This window comes from Protomyctophum parallelum (genome assembly GCF_964188405.1).
Source record: "Protomyctophum parallelum genome assembly, chromosome: 1".
Lineage (NCBI taxonomy): Eukaryota > Metazoa > Chordata > Actinopteri > Myctophiformes > Myctophidae > Protomyctophum > Protomyctophum parallelum.
The window spans coordinates 76753595-76772189 of record NC_139697.1 but is presented as its reverse complement, the minus strand read 5'-3'; the positions used below and the strand labels follow the sequence as shown (position 1 = coordinate 76772189).

At 43.3% G+C, this 18595-nt stretch overlaps 2 protein-coding genes across 2 annotated transcripts in view; one reads left to right on the top strand and one right to left on the bottom strand.

Annotated features, from left to right (window-relative positions):
- Window positions 1-505: 505 nt before the first annotated feature.
- Window positions 506-9251, bottom strand: smyd4 (SET and MYND domain containing 4). The gene is made up of 10 exons (XM_083773178.1): window positions 9033-9251; window positions 8611-8761; window positions 6544-6633; window positions 5262-6330; window positions 4695-4982; window positions 3522-3706; window positions 2718-2865; window positions 2189-2308; window positions 1250-1373; window positions 506-964 (listed from the first exon to the last, which is right to left on the bottom strand). The coding sequence occupies exons 1-10, from the start codon at window positions 9164-9166 to the stop codon at window positions 841-843; spliced, it is 2433 nt and encodes an 810-aa protein (XP_083629304.1). The 5' UTR covers window positions 9167-9251; the 3' UTR covers window positions 506-840.
- Window positions 9252-9592: 341 nt separating this feature from the next.
- LOC310875480 (replication protein A 70 kDa DNA-binding subunit-like) overlaps window positions 9593-18595 on the top strand; it is a 70632-nt gene continuing 61629 nt past the window's right edge. Inside the window, exons 1-6 of the mRNA XM_083788724.1 lie at window positions 9593-9736; window positions 9916-9963; window positions 10374-10461; window positions 12911-13013; window positions 13902-13993; window positions 14171-14443. Coding sequence (XP_083644850.1) covers window positions 9704-9736; window positions 9916-9963; window positions 10374-10461; window positions 12911-13013; window positions 13902-13993; window positions 14171-14443 — 637 coding nt within the window. The 5' untranslated portion in view covers window positions 9593-9703. The remainder of the gene's footprint in view (window positions 9737-9915; window positions 9964-10373; window positions 10462-12910; window positions 13014-13901; window positions 13994-14170; window positions 14444-18595) is intronic.

The window sequence follows — 18595 nt, the reverse complement described above, 5'->3', positions numbered from 1 at the left end:
ATTTTTGGACATGAAGCTGTATGAAATGCTTACCATAAATATCGTGGTTGCAAAGGTATTAAATGACTGGCCGAGGAGTGCTGCTCCTGTTTGGGGGAATATCAAGTAGTTTCCAGGGTCACTGGGGGCCACGCATTAAAAATAAACCAATCTACAAAACTAGCGTAATTCGTATTGTTGACCTATATCTACCATAGACCAACTTTCGTTCAACTTTGACCGGAGACCGCTCTGTCACATGGTACTATTTTCTTTGTGTTCAGTATCACTGCGCCACATAGAACACCATAGTGTTCTATGCGCCGCGGCAGGATACACTACCAAAGCTAGGTGCTATGCAGCTCGGCTAGCTACGAGGTTTCATTTCATTCAAAACATTTACTTTTGACTCGTTCCGGTTACTTTATTCTTTTATAAATTTACAAATTGCTGTTGGGAGTCAGTTTCGGTGAGGCCCGGTCATGCTGTGTCCCCTCCCGGCCCGGCCCAATGTAGTTCCGCCACTGCATGTTCCAACCATGCCCCCTCTGTTCACACATGCTCCATCCAGATACCTTATTATGAGACTGAATTTGTCAATGGATAATTGCTGCCACCTCGAGGCCAAGAGGTGGAGCTACATGTATGTAATTTCTGTCTCTTTCCATGTATTGTACAGTATCAACTCAATTAAATCACTGACTCCTGGCTTACCAGCAGAGTGCAAGACAACATTGAAGATCTTGTCCAACCATACAAAAATATACCACCTCCATGTAGATACCGTACACAGGTCTTCATCGGAACCCCCAAAATAAACAAGGTATGTTGTATTTACACAAGACTACCCTTACATTAAGACTACCCTTGCAGGCAGTCCTCCATTGCTTGTAGCTCATGTAGTTCAGGGCACTGAGGGCCACAGTGGAGGCAGAGGAGTCGCCTGGCTCTTGGGATAACAGAGAGGGCTGCTCCTACGGCACCACTGAGTGACAAACACAGAGACACAAGTAGCCTATTAACCACTTCAACCCTAGGATCCATATACTGTACTGTAAAAAAAATGGGGGTCGTCTTATTATCAGAGTCGTCTTAGTCGGCACAATACGGTGAGGGTCCAGGGACCCTCAGTGGTCCTTGGGGGGATTCCAGGGGGTCCCCAGCAAAACGAGGAAAAGTTTTAACACAATCTACAAGCTTCTTTTATGGCACCCAATATTTTCTAATCGGGGTCCTTGACATGAAAATACTTGAGAATCACTGTACTCACCCATTGAAGTGTAGCTGAGTCAGTTTGAAGAGCTGTCTGCTCATTTCAATGCTGTCCTCTCCGTACTGCGAGTGAATGGCCACAGCACTGCGCTGCAGCTGAGAAGCTGCACTGGTCCAGTCACCTACAGCCACAGCAGAGTGGAAACACGTTCATCCCGTCACCCCCTTAGTCCAGTAATAATAATAACAAGTAAGACGCGCAAACGCGTGAAGCGAACGCAGCTTGTGTGTGCGTGTGTGTGTGTGTGTGTGCGTGCGTGTGCGTGTGTGTGTGTGTGCTACAGCTGCGCCCTGTGTGTGTGTGTGTGCTACAGCTGCGCCCTCTGGTGGCGGGCGGGTGGTGTAACAGTGGGACAGACACACACACAGACACACACACAGACAGACATTCAGCCCTTGCTGTCATAGTAAGTGGCTCACTGCGTTCGCAATAATGGATTGCATTTTTAAAGTGTTTTTCTATGCACTACGTGCCTACTCAAAGCGCTTACAATGGTCCATTCATTCATACATTGGGAGGAGAAACGCCGAACAGTCGACGCCAGCGATCTCACTTCACACATTCACACACCAATGGTGGCAACCACTGGAGGCAATGCGGGGTTCAGTGTCTTGCCTAAGGACACTTCGACATGTAGGCGACCTGCTCTACCTCCTGAGCCACAGCCACCCCAGTAATAATATCATTTGACCTCAAACAAATTGCAAAAAAAACAAACTCAGCTGATTTTGTATCTTCAATATATCCTGAATAACAGAAGAAAGGTTGCCTGGAATTGTCTGAGGGGAAGTTTTGAAAAAGGCCTGTAAAGTAAGTCGCTGAAACGTTGGATTCATGATCCATAGCCGTCTTGACAAATGTGATGACTCCAACATAACGTGATACTCATCTCCAACTCGGTTTTCATTACATAAATTGTATGACTTGCATTCTCACCCATTGTTGCGTGTGCTCTGGCCATGGCATCTGCGACCTCCCCCTGTAACAGATGGCTCTCTGTGAGGATCAGCGCCGACTGAGATACTGTGGTCCTCTGCAGCAACCTCAGGGCCTCATCTGAGGTGAAAGCAAATAAGGATTATAATGTATACAGTAAGAAGCTGTTGTAAGATACTTCCAAAAGGGACTCATATGGTGCTTTCACACGGGCAGACGCAACAACACAAAGACGCGTTGTGAGTTGTTTGGAGCAGCTGCAATGTATCATTTTGGGTCATGTCGCTGACTTCCTTCCATTGACAATGAATGGTAGACTGCATCTTTTACATTTCCCCTGTGAAAACACCCTTACAGGACTGTAACTCTGAGAGTATACAAATGGAACTCTATTTTGGTGGTGGGGTCGTTAAAATTGAAAGGTTTGAGACTGAGAGCCACCATTACTTCATCATTTCGGACATTAGAAATGGAATGTCACAGTGGAGTCCTGCGTGAGATTACAGTAGCATTTGTCACTGCCACATACCTGGCCTGTCTCGCTCCATGAGGTCCACTGCTTTCTCCAAGTGTTTCCTCACTTCCTGCAATCTGCGGCTCACTTCAGAGGAGGATATATGCTGACCGCAGGACGGCTGTGCACACACATATTTGACCCCTTCTTGCACTTCACATTTCTGAAACGGCCAGATGGCAAGTGAGTTGGCTGACAAAGACACAACTACACTCTCCTGCAAATGGTTTGTTTGTGTAAAAAAACAAAACATGTTCTCAAATTATTTGAGGTTCTCAAATATTTTTGGCTCAGGTCACCCCTGTAAAAAATAAATTTGTCCAATGCACCCCTGAATTACATTGATAGTAGATAAGTAGCACCTTACATTTAAGTCATTTTACGTTACATAAATATGTAAAATATTTCCTACTAAGATACAGTATGTGTCATGAGAACAACGGATATCCGTTTCCATTTTGGGCAAATTGAACATAACTTTATACTTCATATACGTCATTTAAGCAGTTGAACCACATCATCCCTATTCTGGGGGGAACATTCACCAAAAATAGCAGATCCACAAGCTCACAACACGTGACACGTTGCGACGCGTTGTGAGCTTGTAGATCAGCTATTTTTGGTGAAGAGATTCAGCGTAAACTGAAAAAGAACGCAGGAAAGTGCAACTCAAGTCCATTTCACTCAGTATAGAGGGTCCAAGTGGTTAAACTGAAGTGATATCGATAGAGTCCAAGTATTCTGCGGCAGCCCTGAACTTGCGTCTCGGCACCCACCCATATAAATCAAATAAAAGTTCTAAAATAGATCGACATCCACCTTGAGGGAGCCTTTGCACTTGGCACACTGCAGTCCAGAGGCGCCTGACCCCTGCCGACTGCCCGCTGTCTTCTCCTCTACCTCCTCCTGTTGCTGGACGCATGACTCGCACGTGCACAGGAAGTAGTACTGTTCCTGCAGCAGGCGCCGACGTTCACACATAGCCATCCTGTTGCTGTGAGGACCTGAAGGACGAAAGATGGGGTGTTATTAGTTTCCCAAACAGTGGGTCGGGACCCGTTTGTGGGACGCAGACACATTGTTATGGGTCAGGACTCGAGTAAACATCCCTTTATTTTTTGTCTCCTAAATTTAGTTTTTCATCGGGGCACGGTGGCACAGTTGGTAGTGCTGTCGCCTCACAGCTAGAAGGTCCTGGGTTCGATTCCCGCTCGGGGCGCTGTGGGTGCTGGCGGCGTGTTTCCTCCTCCGCGTCATCAGTGCCCATACCCGAAGGCGGGGTTGGCGAAAGGGCCTTTCTGTGTGGAGTTTGCATGTTCTCCCCGTGTCCCCTAGGGTAGGTACCCTCACAAAAACATGCAGTAATCCTGGTCTCTAAACTGCCTCCCCCTGGCCAGCCGGGACGCCTGATGGAGGGGAAAGGAACTGGTTGGAATAACGTGCTCCTTCCACGCGCTACGTCCAACCAGGGAAACTCCCCCCTGTCAGGTGTAAAGGAGCAACTTGGACACTCAAGCATGAAGGAAGCATGAGTTAAGTCCGTTGCTCTCCCTAGGTTGGCGGAGGGTGTGTAGAGCCCAGGATCACATTAGATGATTGACACTGGGGTGAAAAATGGGTTACAAAATCGTGGGACAAAAAATATATAAAAAAAAAAAAAAAAAAAAAGTTTTTAATTATGATTATTTCAAAAACATAAAAGAAACCTAATTTTTTTTCTAATGATTTTTCTAAATAATTTCCTAGAAAAATGGAAGCTTGTAGATCTGCTATTTTCACTAGTTTGGGTCCTGGGCGCAGGGCCGAATCAATGTGATTCACTTGCACGTACTACAAACAGCACTTTTTGTTTGGGAACCACTGTATAGTGTATCTATGACAACTAGACACCATATCATGAAATAACACTGCATGACAAGCACAAATATTTAGACAGACAGACGGACAGACATGTCTGAACAGACATGGAAACAGTAGAAAACCTTTTCTTACCATAGCAGTGCAGGATCTCTTGTCCCAGAACGATGTCTTTGGATGCTCTGACAGTGATGGCGACACCACGGGCACCGCTGCTGAATCTGTCCATGCGCTCGCTGGCATGGGACGATGCATCTGGGCCAGAGCGTACAGAGTGTGACAAGCTGGTTTGTGCACCTGCTCCTAGGCTGAATGCCAGGCTCGTGTTTGGGGAGCAGGAGTGATTCAGAAGACTCAGTGTCGGGAATATTGCCGTGGCTATCCGGACTTCGTGGCTAGATTGGACCACAGAGTCCGTCACACCTGTGGGATGCAGAGACAAGATGAATACGTTTACAACGGCGGTAACATTCCCTGTTTGTTTGGTAGAATGGGAAATTTACATTCAGTTAAAAAGTTAAAAACCACTTTAAAATGCATTTAACTGCAATGATCATGTAATGACAAAAAGCAACATTCAAGTCAGAAGGATTTAAACAGTAGTGAAATGAATGGCTTTGGGAAATGGTCAGCCCATCCATCTGTATGGTCCTTTAAGTGAAAAAGTATTCTCTTTTAGGTTTACTGGCATCTTTGACTCACCTGTATCCTGGAGCATGCTTATTGCCTGAGCATTGCATCTCAGCTGCAGCAAGTGCCTCAAAACCACACTTCCCAGCAGCCACAGCTCTGGATTCCAACCTACAGATCCGCCCTCGGTTTCCGGGCCCTGTGATTGGCCGTTTGTCACAGAGGAGGATGCCTTGAGGTCCCAAGGCACAGGTGGAGGCCCTGCCCTGCTAAGCGTCACGTAAAGCATGGCAGCAGTCACAGCACAGAGGAAACGCAGACTGGCACTGTGGCCGTCGACGTGATGCAGCAGGTGGTAGACACTCGAGTATGAGTCACCATAATGCACGGATGATGGCTGCATATTAATACTGTCATATAAAGTACCAGTAATAGAACATTCGGTCCCGGGCTCCGTCACTGGTTTATAACTACTGTTCCCGTCTTTCACTGGCTCCCTGGCACTTTGGACACCTTTTAACCCCGCCTTCAGTGTGACCCTAAGGGCTAGCTGTGACATCACACCCAGTGCCATCAGCGGCGAACCAAGCGGACACTCCCAGCAATGATGCTCCTCCCATGCCTCTTGCCGACACTCACGTGAACAGTAACGGCTGCAGCTGCATCCTTCGCAGGGCACAGGACATAATGTCTCCCTCAAACACCTGTGACAGTGTCTGTCCTCTGTCCCGAACAATCCTCTCTCCTTGGTCTCTGTCCTCCGTTCATTCTTTCTCATCTCCTCCGTCCACGGTATGAGGACACAGCTGTATGGCCTGTCTTCAAGAATCACCTGTCCACATGCTATTCTCTCTGTAGCCACCAGGTGTCGCCCTTTCTCTGGGCTGAAGGAAACGGCTACTCCTGGAGAAATGCCTGCCGGTGGATCAATGCCGTTATGAATGGATTTGTTGGCTGGTTTTACATGTGTTGTGTCTCCAGTTCCTCTCGTATCTCCCGAGTTTGGTTCAGGATAATCTGGCTTTCCTCTTTGACTCAAAGAGAGATGGCTGAGGCATTGCGCACGGCGATCCTGTAGTTTGTATTGCAGATGAGAGGGATAGCCAAACGCTAAGGCCCTGTTGATATCATCAAGAGATTCCTGAGGAGACGAGAAACGCTGCAGTCAGAATTGCAGAGAAAATAGGAGACTCGAGAGCTACTGTAGACCTATAACTAATTGATGAAAATTGTGATTCTGGGTGCATCAAAATACTATGCAGTAACAATTAAAAAGCTGTGGCCTGGTCATTACTTGTGTGTGTGTGACGACACACCCTAAGTAGGATAATTAGCATGTGAAAATCAATCTCACCTGGTAACAGTGCAGATGGCAGAGTGCTGCAGAGCGGTTAGCGTAGCACAGAGACAGCTGCTCTGAACTTTGGGGTGCAAAACACACGCCCTGTTGCACAGATAAGAGATGACAGACAGAGGGAAGAGTGTTGATACATGTGTGTAAAATAAGACATCACACAAAGCAAAAGGTACACATTTTCAGATTTACATTATCAAGAATATTTCATTCATTTCTTAAAGGATCTTGTCTCTGGACGAGGACAACCGTCATGATGACTCCATACATTAAGTTGTGTGACAGAATTTTATTATTAGGACTTTTCAATATACTGTTTAGTCCCTCTCCGTCTGTCCTGTGAAGACGAAATGTCAATTTAATAAAGAGCGTCCTTTTTGCAAGTTCTAGACAATGTGCGGGACCTTTTTCTAAACATAGTCCCTCTCTAGTGAAATGCTAAAATATCACTAGTTTGCTCTCCAACCGCGGTGGTCGCATTCTAATTTGTCACGCTGTGTGTAATCACTCAAAAATGCGACAAACTGACAGGGGTCAATGTAGAGTAATCACATCTGTCTGTTTGCTTCATACATTATGCTCTCATTGAGGGACACTTAAACGCGTTTAATGCTACTGTGTGTGAATGGCATAGCATCCCATCCTGTAAAGAGAATGTGGTCAATGTGAATCTTGAGGCAAAGTGGAGATATTTGACTAAATACATGTTTTCTGCCAGAACTTACAAATGGATATGACACTAGATAGAAAAGAGCTGACCCCATGTCACAGCAATTCACAATTGTGTGAGTACACATGGAGTGGCACAAATTAGTCCCCAGGACTGAGAACTTTAAGCCCTGTGGGTATTTGGAGGGCCAATTAAAAGATCATAAAAACTGAGGAGGGGTTAGCTGGAACTTGGAAATGGTCTCTTCGGCACAAAAACAACTGTCTTCACAGGGTTGACAGTTAAGTGACAATTTTTTATACCTTAAAAAAACAACATTACTGCATCAAAAGTAATCAACACACTATTGACTATACTATAAAAGTCTGGTCAAACATTGGCCAAATTATCAAATAATATAAGAACAATTGTGAAAATAGATGATTTACAAGCTCACAACGCCTTGCGTTGCGACTCTTGCAAGACATTGTGAGCTTGTAGATCTGCCAATAATAATTGTCCTGAAGGACATTCATTTTCACAGTCTGTTCAAAACACCAAAAACAAAACAACAACATAGCACAGAACAACATATCACCAAGAAAATACATAAACATGAGGTCCTCACTGTACACAGAACCATCCTATCAGCAGGACAGTTTGTTTAATGCCGCAATGGCTGAGGGCCGGGACAAAACTCCTACTAAAACTGACCTTTTTCCATGCTAAGGTTCTGTATCTTTGTCCAGATGGCAATGCATGAGGTTGAAAAAGCCAAGTGCTTGTCAGGGTGTTTTCTTTTTTGATTGATTGAAATATTTATTAACAGTTTGCAGAATTACAGTACATTTCAAGCGCAACTCAATACAAAGACTGTTAACTGTGAGTGGACGACCCAACAAAGCATTACACTTGTTTACAAGAGGGTCCACCTTGTTCAAATCGTGCTTTTGTTAAAAAAGGGAAAAGGAAGGAAAGGGGTGGGTGGTAGTAGGTGGATTCAGATTTTTACGGGAGCCAGTTTCGAATTGCAGCCGTCCGTATAGGTGCCCTTTGAGAGCGGTTTTGAAGGAGTCAAGGGATTCACATGTCTTCATGACTGTTGGTAGGGCGTTCCACATTTTGGTGGCATAGGAGCGAAAATAATTGAGTCCCATGTTTATGCCGAATCTGGGTTGCACATGGTTTGTTGCACTCCCTCTGGTGTTGTGGGTGTGGACTTCGTTAACATTAAGGAAGTATTTAGACACATGGGCATCTTGGTCAGTGGTGTATCGAATCTTGTGTATCAGACCCATATTTGAGTGTGTGAAAAGGTTGAGAACCACTGCCTTAAAGGGTCCATTACCATTTGGTTACAACTGTACTTTTCTCACTCATTTTGACTATGCAGCCATGTGTACCGACTGTGCTCAGACCTGTGAATAGTGCAGGGCAGCTCCTGTGTAGTCTCTGGTCTTGAAGCAAGAGTTGCCCCTTTCCCTGCAAATAGCTGCTTTCTCTGGGTCCTTCTGCACCAATTGTGCCTTGGTCTTGGAGATGCTCGAGAGAAGGTCCACATCCCCTTGACTGGATGGGAGAAATAGACAAAACGACCTGAATGCAATCCAATTTCACTTTTTAAGTGGCTCACTGGTAGTAAACACTGGTAGTAAACAAACAAAAATTCATTGCCAAATTGATATGATTCATCACATCAGGAGGATTAGGAGGTGGATTAAGCAAAAGCAATTAAAGGAGTCTTACAATTACAGCACAGTCTTACTTTACAATGTATAACAGTTATAGAACAGTGTGTAAGGTGATAGATGAGATGAAGAGAAGAGGTACACTAACTCACTTTGTCTGAGTTAAGCCAAACTGGAAAACATCATCTATCTCCAGCAGAGACGTAAAGCACTGTTTACGTGCAGGATCCAGTCTGGACCACTTCTGTGCAACATGATCCTGCCACTGGACGCATGGAAGATCCATTATGGAAACAAGAAGCAATATAATCTGTTCGTAACAATAAATTGTGTATTTTTATTATTATAACTCTATGCTCACTAAGCGAGCAGCATGCATGTGGCGCAACCAACCAAGGCTGTGTAAAGAAAGAACGGTCAGCTACGTCAGGCACTGCATGGCCAGGCTGCCAGGCAAACTGGAGAATTAAACGTTTCATGCAATATTAATGGTTTGAAGTCAATGACAGCCGCGGGTGGACACGCGTCTGAATAAACCGGAATAAAACACTTGCCTTTGACATTTTGTCAATCAAATAAACGTTTGAAAAATAAAAAGACAAAGCACACAGGACGTGACGTATGTGACTGTTCCTTCTTTAATGTCTGAAACAAACCAGGAAGCAGTACAAGTCTCGCGAAGACTGCGCATGTCCAAACAGCAGCCCTGTAAAACACCAAACCAAAACACAAGTATTATACGTGTAATAATAACGTCAAGTTCAACGGCTCTTCATCTCCAGTGGCTCTAAACACTAATCAGCTGATGAAGTATTGAGAAGATATGGTTGTAACATTAACAGAGGGGGCCGTTGAGGTAGGCGCTGTCAATAAACTATAATAATGATTGAAATACCTGATGAGAATTTTCTTGCATATGCTAATGCTGTTGGAGCAGATATCATGCAGCAATAACGTGCAGTAGACTCTGTTGCTTGCAGCATGGCAAACATTATTTTGGTAAGTGTTGAACATTATTATTGGTGTCCTGTGTAGGCCCTGATGAAAAATGAGGGGGTGAACAGACCGGTGCTTCAAGTGCTGGTAAGTTAAAAAAAGGCATTCAACAACGACATCAATTAAGCTGCATGTGCATGGATCCTCTCATAAACATGTATCAACATGACCCCCCCCCCCCCCCCCCAAACATAACGGAAATTAAGCTGTGAACACAATGTGCACATTATTTTCAATGTTGATAGATATATCCTTGTAACGCAAAACTACAGTTAACATCACAGGGCTTAGGTCAGTAAAGTTTATAGCCAATTATTTACCAATAATTCGTTGGATAATTTGTATTCAAAATAGCAGTGTTATTGTTGGGAACAGTTTTGTACAACATTTACTTCCCAAAAAATTGAGATTTTATTTATTAAGACGCTATATTTTTCATCTATTTTTGTTGAGTTAAAAGGTTAAAACACAGTTGCTCATTTTGTGGCTTTCCGCAGAAGATTGGTGAGGTGGCTGCCAACTCCGCCCGCCCCGGCCCACCCAAATTCCGGCTGATGATGAGTGACGGTGTGCACTCCAGCATCTGTGAGTACTATAGCAGCATCCATGACACATTCACATGGCTTCTATCTGTATGCATGTTATCTTGGTACAATGTTAAAGTGCTGAACATTAAAAAGCTGTGAGTGATCCAGAACATATTTGAATTAATTAAACATAATTTCAACCTATGGTAGACCGTAGAGCAGGGTTTCTCAAAGTACAGTAGATGCCGTGACACAGTGACACAAGTCCAGGGATTCTTTGAATATATTTGGTCACGGTGTGATCGGCTATTTCTGGCGAATGTTCACCACCGAATAAGGATGCTGATGGGGTTCAAGTGGTTTCTCCTTGGAAATAAAAACGTCTGGGTTTTCGAGGCTACAGTGGTTAAACACCAAGTAAAAAAAGTTATTTTCAATCTGTCCTAATGGAAACGGAATCTTAGAGGGAAAGATTCACATATTGTTGTAGCATAATAATAATAATATATCCCAAAATTGGGTCCGGGGACCCCCAGGGGTACTTGAGGGAGTTCCAGGAGGTCCCAAGCTAAATGATAGTTAGTAACCAAATGGACCCTTATGGGTCTGTAACTCACAGAGTGTACCACAAATTTGGTTCCATTTGTACAATCTCAGTTAAATTTAGTGATTTTACAATATAAATTGGGGGTCCCAGAGATAGAAATACCATTAAATAGGGGACCGTAGCCTAAGGTGCTATTTACACGAGGATGGTGTTCATAAAAAACGGCAAAATAAAGTACCGTTTAGCGCTGTCATTTAGACGAGAACGGTGTTCTCAGGAGGTGAAAACGCATCGAAGTGAAAACGCCTCCCAGAGTGCAAATCTTTGAGAACACCGTTTCCTATGGTCTCCATATAAACAGGCAAAACGGTGAATCCGCAAAACTTATGACATCATGGCTCACGTTAATTGGCTCACAGCGGCAGCGCATAGCCTATGTTTATTACATTGATGCAGAGCAATATCATTATGATATAATGGAGTTCCTGAACAAGCCTCCCTCCTCGCCTACAAAGTGCTGCTCATCAGCGATGTTGAATGTAAAACCATGATGTAAATAAAAAGCCTTGTGAAGTTGTGATAGACGGCAGCCGCGGCAGCAACGTTTATTTAATAAATATATATCATCCCGTGGCGCGCCCAGAGCAGTGTTGCGCCGCTTGCGTCTTCTTCTTGTACGTGGGTGACCTGTCTATTTGGCAGCCCGTTATCGCCACCTAGCGACAGTATAGCATAATAGCACATTATATCATAACTTGTGCGTTCTCGTGTAAAGGGTAAGAAAAAATGAGAACGCAACGGGACTTTGACGTGTTATATGGAGATGGTCCCCGTCTAAAAGAGGCCTAAGTCAGGTCCCTTGAAATGAAAATGGTTGAAAATCACTGCTAGAGCTGTAAAAACAATCTCTTATGGGGGTCCTTGGCATATATTTTCAAATAGGGGGTCCGCAGCCTAATGAGTATCATTTTGGGGGTCCTTGACATGAAAACGTTTGGGAAACACTGACATAGATTAAGCCAAAAAACGAACCTGAGCCAAAACTATAGAACCCCAGTCCCTAAACAGTGACTACTGTAGGGCTGCAAATTAGCCTTTGGCTATAAACCCTACGTACAATGCAACAGTTTCATGTTTTTGCAACTTGATACATTGTTTTTGTATTGTCCCTGTTAAATAAACGTATAAATAAATAATGATTACAATAATGCCAGAACATGTGCAAGTGCTTAGCGGTGGTCTCGCTACTGTTCCATTTAGAAATGTAGATTGTTGTGTTAGTAGGACACCTGTTGGTTGACAACTGCTTGAAGCTTATATTAAGCCCAGTAATTCCCCTAGCCAAGAGGGGATTCCTTCTTGCCAAGAGGAGATTCCCTCTGCATGAGTGAGCGCTATATGTGTGGTCTCCCAGTCCAGTGAGTCCACACAGGAGAAGACCTGGCTGTGAATCCCAGGTGTCTCTGTCGGGAAAACTTTAAAAAAAAAGTATATATATATATATATATATATATATATATATACTGTGTACTTTGTTATGGCTACCAGTTTGTCTCGCTTCCAATTGTTTTGATGATACTTTCCTACCTGTTAAAGGCAATTTTTGAGGAAGAAAATGGCTAATATTATGACTAGCACTGACTTTTAAAATAAGGACAGGGACATTGCCTCAATTTCAGCTATTTTTTTTCCCGGACAGAATGTGAATGTTTTGGCCTAGTCAACATTTATCATATCATTTAGTATGTATTGGAACATTTGTTCTATGTTCAGTTGCATATGGTGTCGGTAATTGAAGTTTTGAGCTTGGGATACGTGTGCAGTGTGTTTATAACTGATTTTAATCTAACCAGTTTTCCATTCGAATAGCTAGTCTTTCTGAGATGGTACCTAAAGGAAAGTGGGTCTGTTTGTGCACGCTGCACAATGCACATGCTTATTCACTTGTTTCTGTGTGTAGACTTCATGCTAGCAACCCAGTTAAACAGTCTGTCTGAGCGGATGGCAGTTCACTGTGTGTGCCAGCTGAATAGGACAACCACCAACACACTGTCAGATGGAAGGTAAGAGTATTCATTCATGCATTATTTTGCCCTTTAGTTACCTCCTCTCTCCGTTTCTTCCTCCTCCCCTCACTTAACCCATTTTGAGCGGGAACCCCTTTTGGTGTTATACATACATTATGTTATAATTTAGCTATTGAAAAATAGCAGATCTACAAGCTCATAGTGTGCCACCGAGTGGCACGCTATGAACTTGTAGGTCTGCTATTTGTCATGATTCATGATTTAGAAAACTTTTTTTTTTTACATTTCGACGCCAGGCCTGAATGGGTTAACTCCTTGGGCTCCTGTGCTCTATATGTATTAAAGTAGAAAAACACATTGTGGTTGTGTGCCTCCACCAACCAGTTATGTTGCAGTTCGCAGCTGTGTCGGTCCAGATTCATAATATACTGTATATTGTACTATACTCATTATCTACCCATATAGGCCTACTATATACATATAGTACTATGCTATTTTATAGTAATATAGTGAAGTCTTTGAAGACATTTTATGAACATATAGAGGTATGGGGCTGCGCTGCTGCGTGTCAACGTGTGACATCATCATCATACCCAGAAGTTATCTGGGACGCCTACTCGGTGGCAAAAAACTACTTTGTGGCCTACATCCAAACAGAAAAGTCCTATCTGATTGCGTTAAACGATGTTAAACTCACTTTGTTGCCATTCACTTTGCCACGCGATTTGCCACTCGATTTTCCATTCACTTTATGCATGTGCATAAGTCGCAATGACATTGGCCTCCTACTTCTAATCATTTCACCTTTGAGTCCAAGTGCATGTTAATTCCCTCAAGGCGTTCCTGAGATATCATGTGCCTCCGGGCACAGCTGTCTGCTGGCAGAGGCATAATTATGTTTTGTACTTTGTGTTTGTTCTTCAGACGTGTGGTTATTATATTGGACATGGACGTAATTAAGTCGGCTGAGGAAATTGGAGACAGGATTGGAAATCCCACTCCATATTCTGGCAATGGTAAGATTCTTTATAATAAATAAATTAATGACTCCCTCTAATCCATCTTGTACAAGTGTGGCCATGTCATGGGTATTTGTGGATCATTGAGACGTTTTGGAAACTTTGGGAACTTTAACTTTACAACTTTTAAGTTTACACCTCAGCATCTACAACTCCTGTGTGTTCAACCTACAGGTACGACAAAATCTCCCCAGAAGCCCAGTCCAAGCACCACAGCGTTCTCTCCCCAGAAGCCCAGTCCAAGCACCACATCGTTGTCTCCTCGGAAGCCCAGTCCAAGCACCACATCGTTCTCTCCCCAAAAGCGAGGTCCAAGCACTCCATTCTCCTCTCCAGAGAAGCGTCCTCGAAGCACCTCGCTCTCTCCTCAGAAGCATACCCCAAGCAGCTTCAAATTTGCATCTCCAACTGCAACACGTCCTGGACCATCAAACAGCTCCACGGCCGGTGAGTGCCATGCATTTGAATGTTTATCTATCTTCATCATGATACCGATAATAACAATGGGCAAGGCAATCTAGGTCATTCAAAGTGCTTCACACAAAACATTAAGTAGTAAGACACAGAGCACTTTTCTGGGAGAGTTTGTTCCAGATATTTGGTCTATAAAAACGGAACGCTGTTTCTACAGATTTAGTTCCGTCTCTGGTTAGAACAAAATGACATAATTGCGGAGAAACTAATGCATTGCCTTGCCAAAGTCCAATTTGACATCTCTTGCATCTCAGAGATTTTCAGTATGGTTGTCAATGGTTAGCCTGTCAGCCGTTTAAAAAAGAAGAAAAAGACTGAATATGCTTATCGACTTTTCTATTCTATTTTTTGAGTGGTGCAACCACTCCTACAACCAGCAATGTCCGTGCGTATCTATCTATGTATGTGTCTGTCATGAGCACGAGTATGTGACGTATTAGTACCAGTAGGGGGCGCCAGAAACAGAGAGTGATAGTGATGTGCCTGCTGCCTGCTAATGAGAGAGAGCGAGAGAGAGAGAGAGAGAGAGAGAGAGGTGGGAGGGGGGGAATTGCACCACTCACACGGGTGTGATTTTTTTGAGTGGTGCAACCACTCCTACAACCAGCTTGCAATGTCCTCGTACCTGTTTGTGTGTGTCCGCCTCTGTGAGAGCACGAGTATGTGACTTAATAATAGCAGTAGGGGGCGCCAGAAACAGTGAGAGGGGTAGTGTCTCTAATGAGAGAGAGAGAGAGAGAGAGAGAGGGGGGGGGGGGGGGGGGGGGGGGAATTGCACCACTCAGTTCACACGTGTGTGATTTTTTATTAAGGATTACCTGCGGTGCTAAACATATATTTGGTCAATTTGCATAATAATAAATACCCATTTGCGCACCAGGTACTAGTTCAGAGAGAGAACTTAAGAGCGATGGTGATGGTGTACAGTAGCTCTGTTTGGGACCAATTCACAAGGAAAGATGATGACAAAATTGCATGTAATATTTGTGAAATGGTGCTCGAATATAACAGCTGCACAAGCAACATGCAATCAATTAAAATTAGCACCAGTGTGTCCAAGCCATCCATTATTTATGGCTGGATGGGGGAGGGAGAATGTGAGGCAACTGATCTAGCTACTAATCTTATTGCTGAGGACAATGGGCAAGTAAACGAAGTGGAGAGGTTTCCCAACCCCTGGAAATGACAGGGGTAGGGTTAACATCCGTGATCTAATTGTCCGTTTCGTGTTTTCCCTAGACTGCCTACCTTAGCCTTATGTTCTCTGTTAACCGTCCTAGACTGCCTACCCAACAGACTGCCCCACTCAACATACTGCTGTGCCACCCGCTTCTGATGTTATCAACCGATTCAAGTCAGAATGCGCCTTATCAGAACATCCATGGACATTTCCTACATACTGCCTACCGCGAGTGGCTGATAACTACGTCAGTAGGTAGAAAATGTCCATAGTGGCTACGTGGTCATGATAAGGGCTGATGATGACGGTCATTACATTGTCGCAACATCCGAAGCCACTAGCTGTGCTCACTGGATTCATACCAAAACAGGATGACATGTTATGCTTTTCATTTTAATTTGCGTATGTGGGACATCTTAACTGTATTTCAGCCTTAGGCTACACTGTTAATTAAATCTTGAAACAATTTATATATTTTATTTTTATGTTTTTATTGACTGTTAAATAACAGAATAATCGGCTCATTGTGCCACTGGCTATCTATTAGTTGCATCCTTAGTCAGAAACTCAAGGTGTGCATGTGATTTATGCCGTTTTATTAACACAATCTGAATCTACCAGCAACAACGTACCATGGACAGTTTTGAAGAAAGGTTAGCCTAGGAGGACATAGGAGATACACATCCTTATCTGATGGGTACCAATTTCCAAACACAACCAGATGGCAATTAATTATTGGGGAGAGATGGCACAGTCACTGTGTCTGCTGTGTCTGTCACCAGAAATGGCAAAATATGTCACCGACAAATTATGTCAAAGCATGTCGTGGGTTGATGAAAACAAACTGCTCTATCACATAGATAGCAGTGATTCAGAACCTGTGGGCCATGAGCATATGCAAGTGGGCCCCAAATAATTGCCAAAACAATGCTAGTTCCATTGATTGAAGGCGGAATACAATTGTTTGATAATTAAAATAAACATGAAAATGCACACGGATTTGGCTGCCGAGTTAAGTTGTCAGATCGGTGGCCTGTGAATGCCTTTGAGATTTTCAAGTGAGCTCTGATCCTGAGAAAAGGTTGGGAACCGATGGAGTATAAAACAACTTTGTCCTCAGAGAACTTGTTTGGCAAGATAAATTAAAGTTCAACTTCGTTTGACAAACATGCAGCCAGCAATGCACTCAGAGCTCCTCAAACATTTCCTGTAGCATAACCGAGCACTGCACATGCAGAATTCCATAATGTAATAATTATTAGTGTAAGTACAATTAACCTGGGCCAAATCATTCTGGGCCAAAAATAGCAGCTCTAGAATAGGACCTCGGCCAACTACCTTAAGTATATAGGGCGTAAGAGTGGTTAAAAAGTTCAATCTTTAACTTTGTCTGTGAGGTTTTCTCATCCATTTTGAGATTTCGAAGTTGATTACCTTTCGTCAAAAGCCTCTGAAGACAGTAGCCAATAACATTGCAGGGAAAAAAGGTATTTTTGACCTTAATTCAGCTTGCGTGGTAGTGGTAGGTGGCCTTACTTCAGTCATGCCAGTGTTAAGGTTAAATGTAAGCATATTAGCATAAGCTATCTTCAAACTTAAAAAACTCCATCAAATTCATGACAGTCCGTATGACATTTTTCATTGTCCTCATATCACTTGGATCTTTTTGCTTAGTGGTTATAACAGAACATTCATTCAAAGGATTTCCAGTTCTGGCTGGGCCTATTGACAAGAGTGTCTGTTTGTTTCCGGTAGTGAGTGAACATTTCTGCTCTATAGGTTTCCTGGCCACATTTCTAGTGCTGTTGGTCCATGTGCTTTTTAGCTTGCAACCATGCTGCTAGTATTAGGTCAGTAGGCCTGTTTGTTTTTCTGTTTGAGATCTTTCAGTATATTTTCAGTATATTTCTGTTTGCTGCATAGCTTATTTTCTTAACCCAATGCAAACATTCTGTGGTGTATTTCAGCGCACGGCAGTGCAGGAAAAGAGGCCAGAATACCGATGTATGAGGTTACAAAGCAGGCAGCTTTATTTGTAGTAAAAAACAGTCCAGCAGTCAAGGCAAAGCACAGACAAAGGAAACGTCCTTTGCGGGTTCTCCGGATTAAACAACACACAGTAAACTCGATAGCCGAAATGAGTTGACCGGATCCAGGAACCTCGATCAACCCTCCACCCTGTCCTTATATTGTAACTATAGGTCCCTCCTCTCCCGGACATACGGCAGGCGTTTCCTGACTCTTGACCAATGAAATATCTGCTACTAGCTCATACAGGTTCACAGAGGCGGGCCTCTCTGGCAGAGACACTAGACATTAGTAACTTCTAACCTTGCACTAAAACAGATGACTATTTTAAAGATACAATGACAAATTGTAGTTAAAACATAACCGGTCTTTAGATGAAACTGAGCACTCTTATGAACATGGTTAATCATACCTTAAAAGTATATGAAAAATGGAAACACTTGTAGTTAGGAAATGTTTAACGGAACTATAAAATAAAACTGAACACTTTCTCTTAAGAGGTAAAACCAACACGGTGAAGCGAAACCCTATGTTCTTATCGTACATTTTAAAAGAGACGAGTTAAACTCACTTATTAATAGTTAGAGTCTCATCTTTCTATAGTGACAGATTTATAAAATCATTGAGTTTAACCTTTGGAATTAGTTTACAAGTACCAAATGGTAACACATGGTCTGGGGTAAATTTCTAAAACCTCTCCCCTCCAGGGGAGTGAGCTTCAAAGGGGTTAGAAACAATGACCCTTTGTTTTCAGGTGTGAATCGTAAATGCTCCCTGTCTCTTAGATTTTGAGAGAGAGAGAGATACTTTACGCTGTAGTGAAACACTTCAATTTAGACAGTTCATTTATCTAAATTATACGACAATTCCACTAGAAATCTACCTGTAGAACCTATATAACTTCCCCTTTAGCCTAC